The sequence below is a fragment of the Sparus aurata genome, chromosome 9 (assembly GCF_900880675.1).
Source record: "Sparus aurata chromosome 9, fSpaAur1.1, whole genome shotgun sequence".
NCBI lineage: Eukaryota > Metazoa > Chordata > Actinopteri > Spariformes > Sparidae > Sparus > Sparus aurata.
In genome coordinates, this window is record NC_044195.1 from 17,094,394 (window position 1) to 17,117,565 (window position 23,172).

At 41.9% G+C, this 23,172-nt stretch overlaps 1 protein-coding gene across 9 annotated transcripts in view; it reads right to left on the reverse strand.

Moving 5' to 3' along the window:
- The window catches only part of LOC115587671 (FERM and PDZ domain-containing protein 4-like), a 40,471-nt gene extending 19,753 nt beyond the window's left edge, over positions 1–20,718 (reverse strand). For 4 of the 9 annotated variants that reach the window (XM_030427605.1, XM_030427601.1, XM_030427602.1 and 1 more), the window contains exons 1-2: positions 20,681–20,718; positions 3,085–3,201 (exon numbers count right to left, since the gene is read on the reverse strand). In XM_030427605.1, coding sequence (XP_030283465.1) covers positions 3,085–3,201; positions 20,681–20,703 — 140 coding nt within the window. In that variant the 5' untranslated portion in view covers positions 20,704–20,718. Of the gene's footprint in view, positions 1–2,662; positions 2,988–3,084; positions 3,202–11,542; positions 12,030–17,199; positions 17,306–20,680 lie in introns of those variants that run through there. The other 5 variants (XM_030427607.1, XM_030427606.1, XM_030427604.1 and 2 more) reach the window with 3 other exon arrangements.
- Positions 20,719–23,172: the final 2,454 nt, after the last annotated feature.

Here is a 23,172-nt window from a genome sequence, read left to right on the forward strand (position 1 = left end):
ATCAAAGGTGTGATTGATAACATTCAGCCAATAAATGTGTCGTCACATCTCCCTTCTTCCATTCCTTTCACGTTAAAACGCTGCTGTTGATTGAGTCATTTGGCCCAGAGGTCGTCAGTTTGTGCACTAGCCAACATTGCCAACGTTAGCACGCAAATTAGCTTAGCTTGCGTTGCTGATGTTAGCCAGCTAGCAATAATGTTGCTAACACTAGCTAATGATAACGTTGCTAATGCTAAGTAGCATTAGGGCAGTACAGTAATGCTGGGTGAATGCTTTGGAACTGAAATATTCTTACTTTTGTTTCTTCCACAAACTGGCAACTACCAAGAGCGTTGATCACTGAATAAAACACAGATACCACCAGATACCAGCGGAGTTATACTATTGGCTGACAACCCTTGTTAGAAGCTGGAACCAAATGTCAGAATTCTTATGCAGAGATGAAAAAACAATCATTTTGGACCCGACAAAGATTCTGAATTTATAAATTCACAATCACAATAATGACCTTTAAATGAATTAAAAAAACAAACAAACACTATTTTACGAACTTGATTATTTAAAGCCCTGTATTATACATATAATTTTGACTCTTATATATGTAACTTTGTGTGTCTTTTGGCTTTATAATATCTTTCTGATATAATGTTTATAAAATATTATAGGGATTTTCCACAAAACATAGGAAAGTAGACAACAGAACCAGTCCAGAAAATTTGGGACAGTGTAAACACACATAGAAGTGGTGCGTATAATATCAATATCGAGTAGATTATTAATTGGTTCAGTTAATATATATTTATTGTATAATTTAGAATGTTTTTTCTAAATATATCTGTAAAATATTACAAGTAACCATTCATGTTAGTACCTATTTTAGTGACACACTTGAGCCTCCATACAGAAGAGTCTTTTTGCAGGGGACAATAAAGTTTTTTCTGATTCTGATTCTGATAGCATTTATCTTTTATCTTTGTTTCCCGTACAATGTCTTTAAATATAATAAGGTTTATTGTAATGCCTCTTAAAGTGACACGTTTTGTTCTCAACCTCGTCACACAAACAATAAAAACAAGGAATCTGTTTCATAGTATTTTGACAGTCATTATGCAGCAGCTCAAAGCAACAACAATAACTGCACGGTGAGCTCTTTCGCTTCACATTTCTCCTACACTTTTGCGTTTGTTTTTCTGTGTCGGTTTTATTTCCTTGACAACAGATTGTGAACAAATCAAAACCATATGGACCTGTGCATTCAGGAAGAGCGCTGTCTCCTCCCCTCCAAGGCCACCTGCTAAACATGGCTGGATTCCCATTGTGCAGACAGCCATGCATCTAATGGCCCCTAATCATACTCATTAGCTGCGAGTGTAGCACCACAACGCTCTACACAGCAATCAGAAGGTGCACTGAGAGCTATAAGGTTAACAAGATGAAGGAAAATGAGCAGGGAGACTGTCACTGTTCATAGACTATTTTCATAAAGCACATTGTGGAAAAAGAAAGTGGCTTGAGCTCATTACTAAAAGCAATATCCTGCTCCTCTCACTGTGAATTTGCTCTGACACGGCTCACAGTTTGTTGGTGCTGAGGCAGTTATATTTGTCCTGTTTTTCAAATTATGCAATCACAGCCAGTGTGTATTGGCATAATGTTTTGTTTTTTTTTCTGCTGTGTCACTCCTCCTTTTAGGGGACTGGTAACTGGGAATTTTCTAAAACCTCCCGTATGGAACCCAACTTTGTGTGTGAAATGCTTTGATTAGGTTGACTTAAGTACTTTGACATCTTTCTGTGCTTGCCACCCGGTCTCTTTTCAATCCCTGGTGAATCTGTCATTTTGGGGAAATCTGTTGAAGAATCCTCCATAACACAGCCGCAACACTCTCCGAACTACACCACATCTGTGTTAAATACCGTGAGTCACACTGTAAATATTAAATGACTACTGCCTTATTCATGTGCTCCCGTCACGCAGGCTAGACATGTGTTCCACCGAGAGATACGACAATTTAGCATCGACCCCCTCCCGTAGCCTTGACAAACTCAGATGGCCACGGACAATCGCAGACACAAACATTTGTTTATTCATGAGTGTTACTCAAATTTTAATTAAAAAAAAAAAAAAGGAAGAGGAAGAAGAAGAAGCTAAAGCTGGAACCATAACAGCCTCTGTGATCTGCCTCATCCAGGCACACTCTGCATCCAGGCACTTTCACTGCTCCTCACTTCTTATATAACTCCTCTGACATCACGCTTCTCATGCTATAACCCATGTGTGACAAGTGCCTCACCTCATATTCCACAAAGCATGCACATGTACTGATCTTCTCACGTTACAAAGATGCGTCTAGGATGCAAACATTTCAATCCATGTCTTTTAATTATAATTAATATTTTGAGTAGAGGAAGTGACAACATTGTGAACAGATAAAGGGAGCACACATTTTGCAGAATCAGTCAGAATGTGGCGTGCACAGGGGTTCATAAATGCAGCAATATTTTTAGATCTAGTATGAATTCGCGTTGCACGTCTCCGGGGTGCAAAACAGAGCAAAGATCAGCCGCATCAACAGCAAAGATGAAACAAGCAACACACTCACTTGTTGGAACATGTGCACACAAACATATAAAGAGCCAGTAGAGAGTTTTCTTTTTACCTGCCTGCGCAGATATCCAAAAGTGCCAATTACCGAGGATCAATTATGGCACTACAACCCGGCATCCTCTGAGTGATGTGCAGACTCTCGGATTAAAAAACAAAGTCCCCGCGCAGGTGAATTTCTTCATCAGCGGCAGCAACAACCGCATCGCGCACACTCTCCAAAGCCCTCTCCTTGCGTTTTGCGAGGCGGCATGAGGAGTGTGGTGGGTGCGTGAGAGTGCGAGAGAGAGTGAGAGGGAGGCAGGGGCAGAGTGTGCGCAGCAGTGGAGGGAACAGAGAATCAGTATTCTGAATGCACAGATGGAGACAGTGTGGAGGCAGTGACGTGGCTGGAATAATCACAGGTTGGCAGAGCATCTGAAACATCTGGGACAGCAGAGAGCTCCCCCTCTGTTTCTCTAAACACAGGGCACTTACTTGATGTAGCAGTCACGCCCCTCTCTACTGGTGCCCATGTCCCAGCCATTGGGGGGTCCCTGCGAAGCGCTCCAGGTCCCTGACGGGGGCGGCCAGCCGGAGGATTTGGTCCTGTGGCTGCAAGAGATTTTCAACATATCATCAACTTTATATCATATTATGTGTAGTTTTATCTAAAAGATCTTCTTGCATAACACCTGTAGTATCAAGCTGCGAGTATATCTGCAGACCTAGTTTATCTAATCGTTCAAAAAAGACTTGTCATAGGAAATAATAATAGACATAGCTCATGTGAGGCGATTAAGAGAGCGATTCCAGCATGACAAACAATGTTCCAGAGCCACACACAGTTCACTCAGTGAATACAAATCAAATTAATTACGTAAGCTAGGCACACAGGCGGAGTTGTCATGCCTCACTCTTACGCTTTGAGAGCCATGAAATTGCTTTTATTTCTAGATGTCAGCACGTTCTTTAGTGAAAGCCCAGAGGAACTCTCTTATAAAGTGGTTATTCCATTTGCATAATGCCATGAAGACGTGATAAAGTTTATCACAGAACACAACCAGCTATGACCATCTTTTCACAAAAAGAAAAAAACAATTATTGTAGGCTTTTGTATGCAAGACGGCGGCTGGCTAAATCTCAATTTCAGCTGATTTTTCTGATTTTACCAACCCAACACAATTCTGCATGCAGCCATCCCACCCCACTGTGCTACAAGTTGGCAGAGTGCAGGTATTCAGAGGAACCGTAATTGGTTAAAATGTTTTCATCTCTCTTTTTGTCTGCGCCCCCCTCTATCCTTGCCCACCCTTTATCTCTGTCTTTGTGTCTGCACACTGGTGATGCTATGAAAGCGGTGGCAGTAAGTTATGTCACTTCAAAGGCTTGTCTGCCGTGTAACAGGGCTCTTCGCATTCATTATTCAAAGCTCCTCTTTCTTCCCCTCTAAATGTTTCCCCAGTTACTGTACTGGCGATAATAAATTGTGCGCAGGGGTGTGTGCCTGTATCTGTGTGTGTGTCTTCGCGTGGGCGTGCCTGTGAGCACAGTCTGTATTGGCGCACGTGCCCATTTCACGAGATATGAATAAAAACACTGTCGACACGAGCCGAGAGAAAGAAAACATTGTAAAGCGAGCGTTGGCTACAATATGAACTACATCCTAGGGTCACTTCAGCTAATGAACAAAACACACCGACTACTACTGGGTGCATTAAACCATAATTAATTCATAAAAGAGTCCTTGTTGTAGCTGAACGCGGTGCCTTTTTCTTTTTGTGCACTACATTTCAAGTCAACACAGGAAGCGATGTGATTTTCTTTCCCAATACAGCGCCGCGTTTGGGGGATATTAGTGTTTCCACACAGATATGGATTTATCTGACCCACAGTACATTAGCTTGGAGCAGGCCTCCTGTATGGTGTAAATTTAGAACACATTTCCTGCAGCACAAATGATGTGTGTGTGGACAAAACTGGATACTGTCTGACACTGCCGGAGCCATGTTCGCCTCATCGATGAGTCCTACTTGTTAGCCTACATTTCAGCATCTGGGATAGCAGCCATGTCAAAGGGGCTCCATGTAGATTTTTTAATATTTACAATATTATTGAGGTTATATTATGAACTCAGAAATATTAATTTTTCTATAACTGAATAAACAAGCCGTTCTCAGAGGTACCCTGAACACTGTTTGAAGCTAGAGAGGTGGCAGGGTCCGCCACATAAAACAAAGTAAAACAGTATCAGTTTGTTTATTCAGTTCATTCAGTCACAAAAACAAAGAGAGATGTGTATTTAGTTTGTGTAGGCGTAAAATTAAATCATAAAATCAGGCGGAATGAAGATCTTTCTCTTCTGATTTAAAGTTCTCCCACAAAACTACATAGTGCACCTTTAACACGAGCAGAACGACATGTCTGAGTCAAAGGATCCGATGTATAAAAAGTCGATGTGGCGTTTTCGCAGGATTACACCTTCAGCAATGAAAAGTTTGACCCTTTCCAATTGTCTGTAACACAACAAAGCACATGGTACTCACAGTTTCAGCTGCTGTGCTCACAGAATATGTTCCCCGGCTGACAAATTCTTCCCCCAAATCCACTTTTTGTCCCTCAGCCACAAAGTGTCTGCATTAACGCCACAGTCATGGACACTGCGATCTTTGATTTCTTTTGTCTGCAGGCGGGAGGTGCATTATGCCACTGAGTTGCAGCACTCCGGCTTCACAGAGAGGGGCTGAAAAGGTTCACCCGCACTGGTGGACAGTGAAACTGATCCTCCTCAGCCGGCATAAATAAGTAATGCCTGCACAGTCACATCGGACTAAGTAATCGAGCGCCAAGTGGGCAAGCCACGCTGCACAATTCATGAACAGGTTACCCAAGAGTCAGAGCGAGGACAATTAGAAGAAGAAGAAGCTGGAAGCGAACGTGGAATTCTCTCAGGACAAACTGCACCAAAACAACAAAACACACGGCAAATTGTATGTGTTTATCCTCGGATTCCGCTTACGTTAGTATTCGGGAGCAAAGAAGCAAAAAGTCATCTTTAACAGACACTACAAGAAAAATGACTCATAGCGTGTAAAAATCAATAAACTATGAAAGCCTTTGCAACCGCAGCAAATAAACATCAGGGTTTCATCATTGAGGTTCGAAGACTAAAACACAATTTGGTTTAGAAGGACTTCATTTTGTGCATCTTGTGATGATGAAAAGTGGCTATAGTCTGTCACACAACTTTGTCATTTATGATTTGGAAGATATTATTGCAATTGTCCTGCCTGAGAGATGAGGAAAAGATCACTTTTCAGTCCCTCATAAAACTTGCATGAACAACGTGATCCTCGCTTTATCACAGTCGTTCACTTTCGCTTTTCATCTCTCTGAGCGCAGGCTGGTTGTGACGAAGCATTCCGGCGCGTTCTCCGAGGCTGAGACCCTCTTAATGTTGGGAGTAACTATGCATTATGGACAAGGCACAGCTAAGGGAAGCACATTCCAACGCAGACGCTCAAGTTAAGTTGAATAATTTACACCAACAATCTGCATGTGGGCTGGCTATATGAGACCACACTCTGGTGCCACATGCCCGCCATTACGTATATTGAGAATTTAGGTGGTGTGTTTCTTCACGGGGTGTTTGGAAAGTCATCTTCTCTGCATCTGCTCACGATCTTGCTTACATTTGAGCACATGCTCATTGCCCGAAGATGAAACCCAACGGCTTTCTCAGCGTGCACTCGGTGAGACAAAAAAGGGAACATCCAGGAACGGACCAGAGAGGCTTATTAATCTCCATTTTCCTTTGGATACGCCATTGTCAATTAGGCATCACATTGTTCTCTTCCAGTGCAGCCAGTTTAGTTTGTGATCGAACGCGAGATCCAGTCTCATCGGATCGACTCTACAGTTAATGTCTTATGTATGAGCAACATTACGACAGGATACATTTAATGCGTGTACACACAGACACACACTTATCAAAATCATGTTGCTGCAGCTACGTTATTTAAAGATAGACAACTAGAATGGCACGCAGTAGAGCGCATACCTCCGCCAAGAACCAACAATCCCCTTTGAATTCAATCAAGACTAATCCAATATCTGATAAAACATATTTAAATCTGCTAGGTGGATTTTTATTTTGGGACTGCATCATGGCCTGATTGGCTACAAACAATGAAGATGAAAGGTCACGATTTTTTCAAATTGGACTTATTGTAATACTTTGTCCTGTTGTTATTGTTTTAAATGCTGATTTTAAAAATAACTAAGTAGATAACTGTGTCTAAGAACAAGTACCCAAAAAATGACTTCCTTACAGTAATGCAAGTAGTTGTAATTAGTAACATTCACCCCTGTGTTTTATGCAGTTATGCAAGTTTTTTCTACATGTTGAGTCAATGTGAATAAAATAGTCTAAATAAATCCAGTTAATGCAAACGTATACGCGAACCTTATGTAAATCACATGTCTAGTTATTTAATTAATTGATGGCTCAACATGACTGAAAGACCCTTCAAATTGAACTTGTGTAATAAAATTAGATGAATAATTAGGTATCAATTCATAGGACACACAAGTCAATAATAATTGACTATAATTGACAATGACACTATAATGCATTGTTGACGTACTTCATGTAATGTATCAGAATGTATTATAATCTGTGTAATCATAGCGCTCATGGATTTTCATAATGCTAAGTCATTATGACCCTGATGTCTATATTGCATTATAAACATATTTATGAAGTATAGTATATACAATAGTAGCAGTAGTCATATGCAATTATCAATATTCAGAAAGCTTTAAAATAATAATGACAACACATCTTACACCATTATGTAATGACTTGTAAGGTCATGTATCAATTCTCTATAATTTCTGGTCACTCACTGTTGAAAGAAGTCATTGTTGTAATACATTAGAACACCACAGAAGTAATTAAATCCCTGTTTATAGGCAGATGTGATCCATTAAAAAAACGGTTATAAATTACTAACTTAATAAGTGTTCATTATTTGCTCTATGTAATCCAACAGCAGCATGCAAAACACTGTAAAATGTTTTTTTCTAACAAGTGTATAATGAATGGATTAATCCTCTGCATAATGTTGTTATTTTTTTATTACATTATAATCATTGCAGTAATAAAGATTTATGATTATGTGTGCTTATAACAATTATATGGTGTATAGGCACATTTTAATGTGCTATAAGTATGTTCATGATGTCTTATAATGCATGATAAACATAGGATTCCTAAAAAGTGTTACCAAGGAGGTGAGTCAGGCATGTTTTCTTCTGAGTGTTTCTTGAATCCATGGCATGCTGTGGATCTGAAATCACCTCCACTCCACTGCCATCACCAATCACTGAACACTTACATACCAAACTCTCCACAAAGTCGGGTCAAAACAAACACTATCTCCTCGCCCTCCTTGAGTGACGGGAGGTGAAGTGCTGCGAGCGTGACTTGAGATATGCGGCAAATAGGTGGTGACGCCGCTTACTCCGCGCTCTCGGATTAAACAAAGACGCTTATGCAGAGCGAGACCACTGATGTGATTCTGTTTGGATATGCAATCTGCAGAGAGACAGACGAGATGACCATCTCCTGGGAGGAGGCCTGTGGAGCGGAGCGGAGAAGTGGCTCAGACAGAGAGGAACCTCTCTGATTAAAGGCCCTGTTCCTCCACTGCCTCCGTACTGTTCAGGGCACAAACGCACTGCCTTTTGTTTCAGAAAACAGCTGCCCTCTGCTTGACTTCTGAAACCACCACCACTCTAATCCTTCGATCAATATTACAGCACAACAGAACATATCTGCTACTTATTTTACACAATACTTGGATTACATGTTGCTGTTCTCGCTTATTCTGTGACGTACAAATCATGATTTTTGTCCACTTCGGACCAGAAAGCACCAGGTTTTTCCTGATGCGCAAGAAACAACTTGCAAACAAAGATGAAATGACATCAGCAAAACCAATATGTTTGAAACCTTCTGCACAGTAACACTTCAGAATGAGAGTGTCTGTTTTCCAGCTGAATATTGTATTTCTGTATTTGTCTTTGGAAGCACTGATATTGTTGCCATGGGAAACTGCACTATCCTGAGCTGCTCTCTGGTGCCTCTATACAGAAAGGTTTTTTGGTTAGTTAATCTCCTCTGGGTGGGAATAAAACTGCATCTGGGAAACAGGCCACCCATTACGATTCCTCTTGCTATTTCACCGCGAGTGAGTGAGTGAGTGAGTGAGTGAGTGAGTGAGTGAGCGAGCGAGTGAGTGAGCGAGCAAGTGAATCTCAGGAATCTCAGGTCTACCTGTCAAACAGCCAAACAACAACACAGCGCTGCATCAGCCTGGAATCTACTCTTCACATTAGACTACGAAAAGATGGACATCTGTGTTTTTATGACTCGTTTTCCCAAGGCGTGCATTGCACTGCATGCACAAAACACTGACCAAATATAGTGGTGAACTTAGCCTGCGGTCACTCAGACTTGAATTCTCCTGCACCTCATTGTGCTACTCACTGCTTTTATGCTAAAAGCTCTAAAGGACAGAACAAAATAGATGGTTGCCTGAGACCTCGTCCACCACGCAGCCAGCTGGCTTCCATTCCCAACCCTCAGCCATTTCTGATCCACTCCACCCCCGAGAGCTTCTCATTTGCACGACTGACAGATCTTTTGGTCTTTGTGTACTCTGATGTACATTTAGGCTAATCAATTTGTGTCCAGACCAGTGATTTCCTGTGCAAAAACTTTGCAGTCAAAACATCCTGAACAATGGCCCACATAATGGATTTTTTTCAATTTTTTTGTAAGAAACCGCCAGGAGTCAAGTCACGCAGTCCAACTAAATTTGCTTTAACTGTCTTCCATATTATTCATGTGGAACGCCATCCACATAAACAACTCCACTCGCACATTAAATGAATGCATCCATCTGTTACATAAGAATGACTAAAAATATCGCACACCAACAAATAAACTGAGTGCTTTTTTAAACATGCCATGCGAGCATGCCCCGCAATCACCTACACACATTTTAGCAACCCCACTGAGTCAGGCAATCACAGCGATTGAGTGATAATTGACACTTTCTACATTAAAACGTGAAGTTCGTGCTCATTATCTCCACGGCACCGTTGCCAACACCCTATTCATAACACCCACGGGGTGTATTAAAAGTGTAACAGCGCCTCCGGCTAAGTTAAGCCAAAGTTCGACATTGAAAGATCAAAACAGAGCAGCTTCAACTCCTTTGGTCAAACTTGCTTTTTAAGATACAAGAAGACAGAGTGTGACAGCTCTTTCAAAAACAGAACATGAAACGTGTGGAACGGTTTGTTAGAGTTAAACTCAACAAAGAATTGGAGAGAAATGAAAGCAAGGGCGTGCTTTTTGTTGCTGACAGCAGACACATCTGGAGGCGTCGCGAGGTAGGAGGAAGAGACAACGGTGAGGGGGGCTATTCTCTCTTTATGTACTGTAAGCCTGCACTAACATACATACATACATACATACATACATACATACAGTGATGCTTCCTGTAAAATGTTCTATCAACCCTTAGCACAGTGGCATCCCGCTGACTTAAATTCTGGCTGGCAGCCGAGCGGGAGGAAACAAAAAAGAAAAAAAAAAGCCAGTGGTAACTCATAATGAGGGATAGCACTGTGTGGCGTTATTAACAGTGACAGGATGCAGTGACGTTGGTGTTCCACTGGGAGCTGCATCATAAATACAGCCACGGAGGGATACTAAGTGGGAAACAACGGTGCTCTCATCTGACATAAAATCCCTGCTACTGTACCTGCCTGCTCTGCTGTGGGAAAAGTGCACGTAAAAAAGAAACTCCACCACAATTATCTGACCTATTAAAAAGAAAAATGAAGCAACTGATAAAAAATGTGTCATGTGCAGTCTGTTGATGACTCATACGTGAAATTAAATGGCCATCCCTGTGACACATAACAGCCCCTCTGATTTTATATCTCACATTTATGATCAGCTGTTCCCACCGCTAGTGGTCTGTGGTGACTCTGATGGAGCCAAATCCCCTAGGAGGATTACTGTCCACTGGGGCAGATCAACTCAATCTAGCAGACCCATGGGTGCATAAGGTGAGCTGTCAACGCCGGCGATGAATGAATTCCTCGTGACTGTTGGTTTGACGTACACTTCAAATATCACAAACTTGCCATCGCTTTCTATTTTCACTTCTCTCTAACATAGAAATGGAGAAATAAAGAGGATAAAGGAGTAAGATTAGGTTTGTGTTATTTCTGTTATATTGTTTTAACTGTAATCCAACAAGATTTAAGTCCTCTACATCATCTTTATGTGTAATGTTCCGCCTGTTCTGGCCATAGGTATGTGAACTTGACCACTTAGTCAGTATCAAATCACCACTGATATTTAATGGTTGTTATGACCAGGGATAGCTCATGCACAATTATTTATATAAAGACGATGTTTCTATTGAACTCCCACAAATGACTTACAACTCTAATATGAATTGGTAACCATTAGCCGTGGTAACTGAAGTGAAATGCGGACGATTTTCCAGAACATTCATGCTTCCACAGCATCACAAAACACACAAAGCAACAGACCACAAACGCTGTCCGCAATCTAAGGAATTTACGAACTTACATACAGACAGTTTAGATACACGAGCCGCATCGCCTCCCGCATCCACCCCCACTCCCCATCCACCTCACTTGCTCATTCTCTTCACATCATACATGACTGCACAACTTGCTCTCTTGAGCAATCAATAACTCAGCATCTTTAATGGCCCAAGTCCACGCGTGATCACCGTGTTGCTCTCTGAATCTATAGGAGAGTACATGACACAACCTACTAGGAGAATGAACTGGCACATTAAACACAGGCAAGCAAAACAGCAGCAGCATCCAGCGGACTCACCCTGACAGCTTTGGCATCTTCACAAAGCTGAACACATCCATGTGTGCTGCAGACTGCAGTCAAGGCTACAAATGTAACATCTACTTCACTCCATTGTCCCACACTGTCTTTGGCGGCGAGGAATAAATAATTCAGGAAAAAAAAAAAAGTGGAGCTCCCACAAGTCAGGTGGAGAGATTAGTCCTGTTGTCTGGGCTTCTGCATGGCTGAGTGATTGCTGTGTCCTCGCCTCAGCAGCGCAAATCCACAGCCCATGGAAAAGGATCTGGCAGAGCAGCCTCCCCCGGTTACATCCTTCAAAGCATGCCTCTGTTAGCTGCGTTAAGCCACCTTCATTTAATTTCCATCGCGGTGGAATGATGTGCGGGAGCCGCACAGTAACAACAGCTTTGGAAAGAGAGGCAGAGAGAGCCAGGGGCAGAGGGAGAGAGAGGGAGGGACAGGGGTGGCGGCGGCGATGGGAGATGAGAGTGGAAGAGAGAGGAATGTGAGAGGATGTTGTGTGTGTGTGTGTGTGTGTGTGTGTGTGTTTGTGCATACATATGGCAGCGAAGGCCACAAGAATCACCACTAAAGGATGCAGCCAGCTCCCAAGAATTCCCCAAAGGCTCGCCTCATCAATCCTCAAGCCCCGAGGTGTGTTTCCAGAGAGTGGGAACAGGTTGAAAAGGATGAGAAAGATAAAATGACAAGGACACACACACGCGCGCATAAACTGCATGATGTGCTCATAATGTGAGTGCAACAGAGGAGCAGCTGTGGGGACAGGAGGACCTAATGTGTCCCCTCCCCAGCTGAATCTCTGCCTCACAGCTGCACATTAGGATGCCCATACTGTACACTGCATTTGTTTTGACCTTTCCCAACAGTTCAGCTGTGAAATGCTTGCTCTCAATGAGGCCGTTCATTTATGAGAGGCCCCTCCGAACATTTCAGCAATTAGCCCGACACGAACAAACGGACACAGAGCCGATGCGAGAAGATCGGGATTGTAGAACTCCATTGTGGAGAACAAGAAGTGGGTTTGTGTGATTAATCAATGCCCAGAGGGGAGAAGACGAAGGCTGTTGTGATTCACGGCGCTTCGTGTTAACAAATGCTTCAAGCGTCTCGTTTTCTCTCTGATATTCCTTTAGATCAAAAACACATCCCCGTGAATTTTCTTATCTTGCTCCATCTCGTTCAAGATGTGCAGCAATTCCGGCGTTTTTTTGGGGGGGGGAGGCATTTCCTATTTCACGTCAGGGTGCGAAGGCTGATAAATTGAGCAGGAGGGGAGAGGACCGCAATTTTAAAACCAGCTATAGGATAACATCACATTTCGGTCCAGATGAAGAATCACCACGCGATCATTTTCCCAAACAGGGAGAGCCACCCTTCATAAATCAAGTGGCACAGACGAGGTGCCCCTGTACATCCGTCGGAAAAACCGCCAAGAGCCAATTAGCCTCGTCTCTGATCCGGATAGGTCTGATACTTCTTCATGTGGCACGGACAGTTTTGATAAAAAGGGAACTTCTCGAGGAAAAAGCAGCCAATTTTACTCTCTTGTCCTGATCGCATAAAGCTGACACTGAATAGATCCTATAAAAGGCATCCGCCTTACTTCCATGTGCTTGAACACAGCATCAACAAGTCAATAAAGTCTAAAAAAAATAAATAAATCCTGCGTAATACTCATTTACACCACAGTGATGTCAAAATACACTTAAAAGGTAAAAAGAGGACCTTCCTCCATTCCTAATTATATTCCGCTTGAATCTCCGCTGGGAGCTTGACGGAATAATAAACACTGCGATCGATAAAAACGTCAGGTAGTAATGGATAAATAAATTCAAAAAACGTAGGATGCAAATTGAGGAATTTTCAAGCCACGATTTGTTAGTGTCTCCACAGTCAAGTAGCAGGCATCCTATATTAAAATGCCACAACTTGTAAGGCTCTGCGGGGTGAGTCAATGTGCCTTTGCTGAGAGTGATACATGCAATAAAGAATGTTGTCACTTCCACTCAGGCTCAGATTTGTTTGCTGCAACAGAAAAGATGCAACTAAAAAAAAAAAAAAAAAAGTGAACCTGCTGATAGATTTTTTTTTACCTTAAAAACTCTGAGTCTGTGAAAAGTGTATCAGTATCTTAATCCAATTCTGAAAAACAGTTTAGCTGACGATACAGCTCACACGGTCTTTTTCTTTCTTTTTTTTTGTCGGGTACACACGCGACATCAAGTACCCACTGATGAGCGAGGAGAACATGTCTGTCTGCTTGCATCAAATGCCACCGCTGTGTCCTGTGGCGGGAGGATTGAAGAGACTCAGCGTATTCTGGACGCTCATGTTTGCCCATTTGGGCTCGCGGTCCGGCGGCCAACATGAGTGGCAGAGGATATTAGGGTCAGACAGAAGCGTGATCTAAGGAGACTATGGCTGAAGCTTTGACCGATAAAACCCCGCTGCCCTGCTGATCCCTAACCCTCCTCTCGATCTGTGTCCCTTTTAAAACAGCTGATTTCAGTAATTTCTGGCACACTTGGCCACTTTAAGCCCAGCAGTGCTCAAAAGGATCGCATTGCTCGCCTTTAAAAACCTAAAATAAGCAGGGCATAACCATGTTTGGTAGTTAGGCACTATGTAGTTTTGGAGAAGAAATTCAAACGTATTTACAATATTAATGAGGTATTAATACAAACTCAGAGTTATTCATGTTTTGAATAACTGAATAAACAAGAACAAGAAGAACAAGAACACTATTTGAAGCCAGAAAGGTGGCAGGGTCCGCCAAATATAAACAAAGTAAAACAGTATGAACTTGTGTTGTCCTTTCAGGCCCGTTTGCTTATTTAGTTTATTCAATCATGAAAACAAAGAGAGTTTGTTTATTGAGTTTTTTTAGTCATAGAAAATCAGTCACTTTCTCTTCTGATTAAAATTTCTTCCCCAAAAACTACATAGTGCACCTTTAATGTCTGTTATAAAAAGATCAGACACACAAGATTTATCAGGAAATGCCCATATAATGGGAACTTGAGAAGATGTGTACATATAGCGTGCAGACTGAGCAGCATTATACTCTCTGCTGTGAGTACAATAATGTGAATTTGTAGCTTTTACCTCCCTCTGATCCCAACTTAGCATTAGCAGCCCTGACCTCGACCAGATGTGTGTCAGCGGCCACAGCATCGAGCCGCCCTCAGAGGCCACACTTAACCAGCGTTTCTGTTTGTTTGTGTGTCCTTTTGGTATTCATCCTTGCCTGCGAGCCACCTCAGTACCTCAACTTTCCCCGTCTGTTAGTGCCACGCAAATTATGCCAGTGCCACGGCTGATTTATTCAGTGAATTAAACAGCTTTTAAGAGGGAATTTAAAGATCTGAACGCTGTTTTTCCATGAATATTCAGTGGTGTGACTAATTGGGATAAGAAGTGAAGTGTTACCTGGCTGAGTTATGCTACGCTTTGAAACAGATTATGGATTCGGTGTGCCAGTTTCACTACACCTGCTGATAAAGTTCAAAGTAATACTGGGAGGCTGTAGCCTATTCTGTGCGGAGTGAATACAAGTACATAATGGGGAACCTGCCAAGATGCTTGACACCTACATGTACTGTGTGCTGCAAACATACAAGTTTTTTAAAACACGTGGGTAGCTGTCGGGTCATGGCTGGTACATCCATCTATCTTCTACATGCACTTATTCTCAGGGTTGCTGCAGGACCGAACCTCTGGACGGAAGACCATATATTGACACAATGGACATTCACCAGCCAATCACAGCTCTACAGACATGTCTAACTAACCTAGATCCAATCAGGAAATCCATTATCTATTGTCTGACAACAGTTTAGTCAGTGCTTGGTTGTGTAAGATTTCCCAGTCCAGTCACGAGAAAAAAATGTTCTACATTGTTCTACATGTCATTTGTATCATATCGACATTTCTACAATATGTCATGTTTATGTTACATGTGTGTGAGCTGACTTTCAGGTCTGCAGGTGGAGGTGATCGTGGTTACAAAACAGCTAGGCGAGATGGCTGCCAAGCCAGAGTTACAGACTGCGTTTCAACATTTGCAAGTATGAAACTACTGGATATTTTTAACAAAACCTTGGGACATTTTCCAAGTGTTTGTGGCAACAGGACCAGGTTAGCCAAAACATGATACTTTCCTAGCCCTAACGAAGTGTTGACTATGAGCAAAACATTGTCACAATATTAAACTGAAAACATAAAGGTGCAATGTAAAGTCTACTTGTGGGCTACTTGACTTTTGTATTTGCCTGCATTGCGTCTTGAGATAGTGAGACTCCTTCTACGAACCTCCAGGGGTTTTCTGAATCTCATCTGTGCAGTCTGCTTCCTGTTTTGTTGCTGTGTTTCTTCTGCTTTGTTTTACTCTTCATCATGAATAAATATATAAAATGAGAAACGTATCATCTTATCCGTGGGGGTTTGCAGAAAAGTACATTGGCAACATTTATTTTGGTGAGTGGGTTGGGTATCTGGGCTGAGACTTACTCTTCCATGTTTAGGTCAGTGTTTACAGCCCAATTAGCAAACTGAGATGCGAGAATGGAGCTGAGAGACAACTCTTATAGATCTGCACATGGATGCAGCTACATTTTTTAAGGCTAATAAAAAAGCTAAGACATTATCAGACACTAGCTGATGTGTGCTAAGATAACATAAATCCAACATAATATTAGCATAGATGAATTAATACAAAAAAAACAAATAGTTAACTTCCGCAACATTGATGGTAGGCTACCCATTACTTGTGCAACCATGTAAGCAAGGCAACCAAAACCGTACACCAAATAAGTTTGCAGCACCTATCCACAAGCCAGTTATCTGTATCACTATCCAAAGCATATGAACATTCTTTTCAGACACAATGGATTGTTTCGTACCTTAATGCCCAAGAGACTAACATTAGCCTGCTGCCAACTTGCTGCAGAGAGCGGCCTATAGTGCTGCTCCCTACGTTAGTGTAGGTCCAGTTTAATATAAAACAGAATCTTTCTCTCTATCAGCTTCGGGGTCCTTCGCCTGAAAAACATTGAAGACCCTTGGATTACAGTTGTTAATTTTAATTGTGCTTAACCTATTCTGATAATGCGTCTGTGAAAAAATGCCAGTTAAACCGAGCTGATATAACAACGCTATTGATGCATTCCCCTGAACATCTTCGGTATAATCGTATGTCTTTTTGGAAAACTCTGCATAACCATACACTGGCTCCAGCACTGTCACTCAGGTGTGGAGATTTGAAAGGAAGATTTCTCGAGCAAGCTGTAAACACCAATCATTTCCGAGGGTGGCGGTGGATCTCAAAGGAAAACCTTGGCAGTCCCGCAGGAACATACATCGTTACTGAGAAACATCGTTACTGAGAAGCGGCGGCAAAGAATAAGTTGGGTAAGGTGCGACCTTCAGGCAGCAATCTGTACCACAATTCAAGCAAAATTTAATTAGCATTAATTCTCATCAAAATGACCCGTGTGAGACTGAGGTAAAAAGCGAAACTATGGTCTGAGCACTCAAAGCTCTCTATACAATAACCACCATCAGTGCACTCCCTCCTCAGAGATATGACCACCGTGAGTAATCAGATCTGACTGAATTATAAAGTAAGCACAGAACATCCACAGCACACTACTCACTGAATGACAGTGAAGATGCCGAGTTCATTGTCGTCTGGGTCCATTGCTGATGACAAGTCTTTAATGCAGTGCTTGTTTCTGTTTTTCCTGTCCAGGCCTTTCAAGCCTCTCTCTCTGATGTGTGTTCCCGTCCTACCTCCCGACTCCAAAGTTTCTTCCTGCTTGATTTGGACTCTCCATAGGCAACTGCGCTTGTCTGACTAAGCCATTCAGTTATGATTACATACAGTGCCCCCTGTCCAAGTGAGTGGCCGGTGCCCTGGGGGAGGAGACCGAGCTTGTCGCTTCTGCCTCAGTAATGAAATAACATCACATTCCGGGCCAGTGCATCAGAAAACACAAGAGGGATCAATGCCGAACAGCTGGACTCCAATGAGTTGCTGTGCTGGTCGAGGCTGCCTCAGTGAGCAAGGCTCTCATGGAAAACATGTTCTGTTTTGCTGAAATTTCACCTGCGGTGTTTTCATATTTCAGCTTGATTCCACTGGTCGGAGCAGGAGAGGTAAAACAGGAACTGTCGCAAACGTCGCCGTTTCTATCCCGACGGTATTATTTACAACATTTCAGCACCCGACCAAACTGCTGCATTTGAAATATTAATCTGATCCCTGTACGAGGCATTTGGAAATGGCATGTGTTTTATCATCCATGAGAGCTTAAAAAATTAAGCTTCCACCATAACCCCACTCTATCACTGTCTGCCTGCCAACTGTCACCCTTAACAGAGCCAAACCTAAATCCTGTATAAACCACACAATTAGATCTTAACCTAAATGTAACACAGAGAGCACCAGGTACTATCTTGCTGTTTGTATTTTTTTACACGTCTACTGTCAAATAATGTGTCTTGTCATGTCTGTATTTATATCCAAGTAAATACAATCATTTTAATATCTCTGTGTATTCTGGGGCATTCTGCATACAGCCATGGCATTTTCACATCATGACAGTTCACGCTGGATTATGCCATGCAGACTCTCTCATGCATGAATGGCATACACAGTCTTCCATTAGTTATGAACTGAGGCACGTGTCTTTGCCTCTGCAAGCAAACAGAGCTGCTTGCATAAGATGTCATGTACACACAGCAGTCGGTGACAACTGAAAGTTTAGCTTCCTATGTAACAACGGGAAAGGGTAAACGAAAGTCTGATTGCGTCTTTCTTTAAGTCATTTCCTCGTTATACATGTGCAGTGCCATGCTAGTGTTTATGTAATTTCTGCACACACGTTGTCTCTTTATGCGTGTGCATGGCCATATGGCCACAATGGAGCGCTGTGTGAGTTTAAAGCAGACTAAAGCAGACCTTTCTGGGAGATAAATGCTGCACATGAATCCATCCAATCGCGTGGCCTTAACACCCGCCCCTGGGCCACAGCACGCTGCATCAGTGGCCTGTTTTTCCGTGACACATAGGCCACACCACTTAGAGTGCGGACAGGGGACGTTCGAAGCACAATAACCCTGCACTGTGTACACGACTGAGAAATCACATTTAGCATGTTGTCTCCAGGTCACAACAGTGTTTGAAGACTGCGATGATAGGCAGTGTGTGTTCTGAGACTTGTATGATTTAATGTGCTGTTCCCTGTGCGTGGGCGGATGGCTCATTTGTTCCCTTAGAACAATGTGAAGCTGCATGCTTCTTCTGCAGATTGCTATGACGGCTTTTGTGATGGCAACGCACAACTTTGTGATTAATTAGTAAAACACACTTAAGGGCACATGAAACAAAAACATCCCGATGCTGTAAAATGACTAATAAATGACAGTTTAAAGTAGAAAGCAAAAGCAAGAAGCTGAAGTTGCCTCCACATGCGGAAGATGCACATTCATTTTCAGGCCATCAAAGCAGATTTGTGCCTCACATAATAACAGCAAGGAAGTGACTTTTTCATTACTTTATGGAGCAGAACAAACAGAAGATGCAGTCATTTGCATAAGATGATGAGAGTCGCTCCATGCAGAACAGGAAAACTCACATTAATATAATAAGAGCTACTGCTTGGCCCTCGCTAAAGGTTACAGTTGTGTTTGTAAAAGCTGTGCACTGCATTCATTCCAGTAATGTGATTTATACTATTTGGCAACAAATCTGGAATTGGGATAATTATCTTTTTGCCATCACAGAAGAATGCCAAATAGGTCATTAATCACAATCAATTATACAAGTTGGAAACCCATTAACAAAGTTTGGCCAAAGCCGCTGCTCTCATTAAGGTCTGAAAGGTGTACTTGCTGCTTAAGTCAAACTCTGACATTAAAGGGGCACTATGTCGTTCAGGAGAAGAAATTAAACTCAGAATTGTAATATTTATAATGTTAATGAGGTAATAATACAAACTCATATTTAATTTTTCCACAACTGAATAAACAAGCTGTTCTCAGACAAAAATAATGTCCCCAAAACACTGTTTGTACCTAGAAAGGTGGCAGGGTCCGCAACTCCCCTGATAAGCTGTTAGATATACTCATACCATAGACAGGAAGTACATAAAAAAGTCAATCACAGTCAATGGGATAGGCAGGATATCACATTCCTCAAATCAGATAGTCACTCTCGTGTCAACACACTACAGAAGCTCCTCCCTGCTTGCCTGGGAGGATAGGATTCACAGCGTCCAGCAATTATCTGTAATGTGGGAGAAAAATCGATGCGCCCCATGGAAAGATGCTAAGGTCACCAAACCGACGCTGTCACTTGAATCAGAGGCGCTGTGATCGCTGCAGGCTGGGCTCCAAGCCTATCAAGCCAGCATCTGTGAGAACAACCGCGTCATTTGTAATTCCGTGGATTACGATCATTATTAGCATGACGATATGGAAGATAATTGGGGTTTTTTTGCATGTTATCATGATAGAATGGAGAATCATTACGGATGCCATCTATTTAACATCATCATATATTAGCAGATGAAAAGTGTTATTTCAAGTAGTATTCATTTAGCTGAGCTTAGTTAGGCTGAATTTCATCAGTTTTATTTTCTTTCTTTCAAACAATTTAATTTCATATAGCTGTAGTTTAATTTTACCCAAATAGAAAACTAAATCTCTTCCATTTGCATTTGTATGACCTTTAAGGACAACACATATTTTATACTGTTTACTTTGTTTATATGTGGCGGACCCTGCCACCTCTCTAGCTTCAAACAGTGTTCTGGGGACCTTGTTTTATTCTGAGAACAGCTTGTTTATTTAGCTATGGAAAAAGAAAAAAAAAAAAAAAAAAACATTCCTTAGTTTGTATTATTATCTCATTCAGTTTGAATTTCTTCTCGAAAATGACACAATGCCGATTTAAGGCAGTATTCACAATCTACAATCTATACTGATGCTGTTACAGATAAGGTTTCTTATATCCAACTCCTGTAAAATACAGACTGGTGTTTCAAACCTAAATGACTCATCACTCTCTGTAGTCATTCATTCTGAAATTTCTGGGGAAAAAAAGAGAGAAAAAGTGAAACAGCCTTGACTCACCACTGCTGCTCTTGAGTTTCCATACTGCTGCTAACACAAATTTCATTTTGGCCTGTAATGTCAACTTCCATGTCTTCTCGCTCCCACAACCGTAGCTAATGGAGGGCGAACATTCGAGTGTGCCCTCTCTAAGGGTGAGAAGATCCCGGCAGAGCTGGAAGGGGAGGGGAGGCCTCCCTGAAACATTGATAGTCTGGTGTAAATTCTATTAATGGCAAGGAGATATTCAGAGGGATGAAAAATCAATACCTTGTGGCCAGTAATGTTGGAAGGACCGGGCTGAGAGGAAACGTGAGATGGCACGGCCTTGCCCTGACGCGGAGGCTGCTTCTGTAAGTGGTTAATCGAGTGCTTGTCTGACATCAAGATTGCATTTTCCTCTCACCATTACTCCCATTTTCCCCCTTCACTGTGGAGAAGATGTGCTGTCGAATGTAAGAGATGGTAATCGGAGTAATAATAGCAGGCACCAATCTGATGTAGCCGCACTCTGCTAAAGGCTTTTGTCTAAACATCTCAGTTTTCAGAAGACAAATGCTTTGTTTTTCACTTCTGCACCAAAGGCATCTATACACCAGGGTGGAATCCACATGAGCCTGACATACGTTTGATTCTTAGACTGTATAATCTCATGGAAATGCTGTCTGTGATGACTCACTGAGTTAAAATGTTGCTTCTTTGCTGAATTAAAGTGAAACCGACCATTTTGCTGAGAGCCTCAATAAAGAAAAGGAGACATAAAGCAAAATGGTGCAATTCAATTGCATCTCCCGCCTACACGACAGACTTCTTTTTTGTAAACCCCCCAATATACAGCTGTAATCTGACTCACAAGCACACCATTTATTTTGTATCTTATTGGGGCTGTTGCTCAATAGCTGCACTCTAATGGAAGAGAAATCGGTGTCATTAACCAGACTGGCAAGCCCAACATTTCCAAAGGTGCCGTTTCACTCTCTTTTGGCGGCCCACTAGGACAGATTCTCTCTTGAATGTGTATAATTAAAGGTTCATAACAGTATGATGCCATGGGCTGCTCACACTAAATCTGTGCTTGACAGCGCACCAGCACAGACAAGTGACAGGAAGGAGGCACTGCAGTGGATCAGGGCTGAACTAAGCCAGGCTATTTAGGCAAAGTTCCCTCAGTATACTTTCAGGATATTATACTGACGCCATACATCAGTTTGTCTTTAAGAGTGTCCTTACATTAAGAAGGGTTGCGGGCTGAATCAGAAACAAAGCAAGAACTTTATTTTAAATGTACAGGCTTAATATGATGCCTGTGGTAAAAAAAATTACCTTCATTAAGTTTAATTTGTTCTGTTTTTGGTCAAACAAATGTTGACAAAACCTATGCTGAAGGGCATGTTTACAGCATTGAAGTTCAAGGCTGAAGGTTGTAGTTGCTTCATCCTCCAAACACATAGGAGTTCACAAATAATTACTATACATATGTATATGTGCATGTGAATCCACAGCTTTATGGAAGTCCATTTCTGTACGGTAAAAAAACGAATTATGATACGTATACCCATGGTTAGTCATAATTACAAGGTAAAAAGTAATTACTGAGATTAAATGGGATAAATGAGATAAAAGGCTAAAACTGTGACATAAAAAAGGTTTAATAATTAAAGTCAAAATTTTATAAGATACATGTTGACTTTTGTATCTCATAATTTCTTGTCACTGCGATTAGTTTTTATGTCACAGTAAAGAAACTGAACACAAGATAAGATAATATCAGCCTCACAAAGGTATAATTTGCTACAACTGTATTGGACTGCACTGAACTGTACAGGTATTGCATTCAATTTGTCTAAATGTGATATCAGTAACAGAAGAGCACCACAGGAGCTCAGAAAGCAGGTTCACTATGTGGCAATTGGGTTTGTGGCAATAGGATTAATTGTGATTTTGTTTGGGAATATGAGACTACTAAAGCTCATTATCCTCTCACATGAGACGGGCCTTAGGGTGGCTTCTGCTACCAGAGTTTGAGGCCCAGGTCTTGAAAAGGGGCCCTGTGTCAAAATCCTACATCTTATGGTACATGTACTTTTCAAGACACACAAATTGGGGCTGTAACCTGGGGCTGTAATATGCTTGCATATCAATACAGTGCACAGGGAAGGGGGTTCAACGGGAGGTTAATAGAAGCCCAGTGACTCATTTTTGCTCCAAGAACCCCAAGCTGCTTAATCTGGTCATGGCAACAACCCAGGTAAATTCTCTAAATCAGTCATTAGTAAGCTGCAACACATCGTGCCTGCACTCAGTTAATGCTCGGATGCAATGAGGATGCACTACTGCCACCTAGTGGCCTGTTTTCTAGTGGTTACAAAGGGTGGATACTTTCTCTCGGCTCAAACAATCGATCGTCAGTCACACACGAATACAGAGTCATTGTTTTCCATTAAATGTTCTTCAGACAGTAAGTCCTGAAGTACATGATGTGGCCAGTCCCCAGCGTTTAGAAATGATCTTCA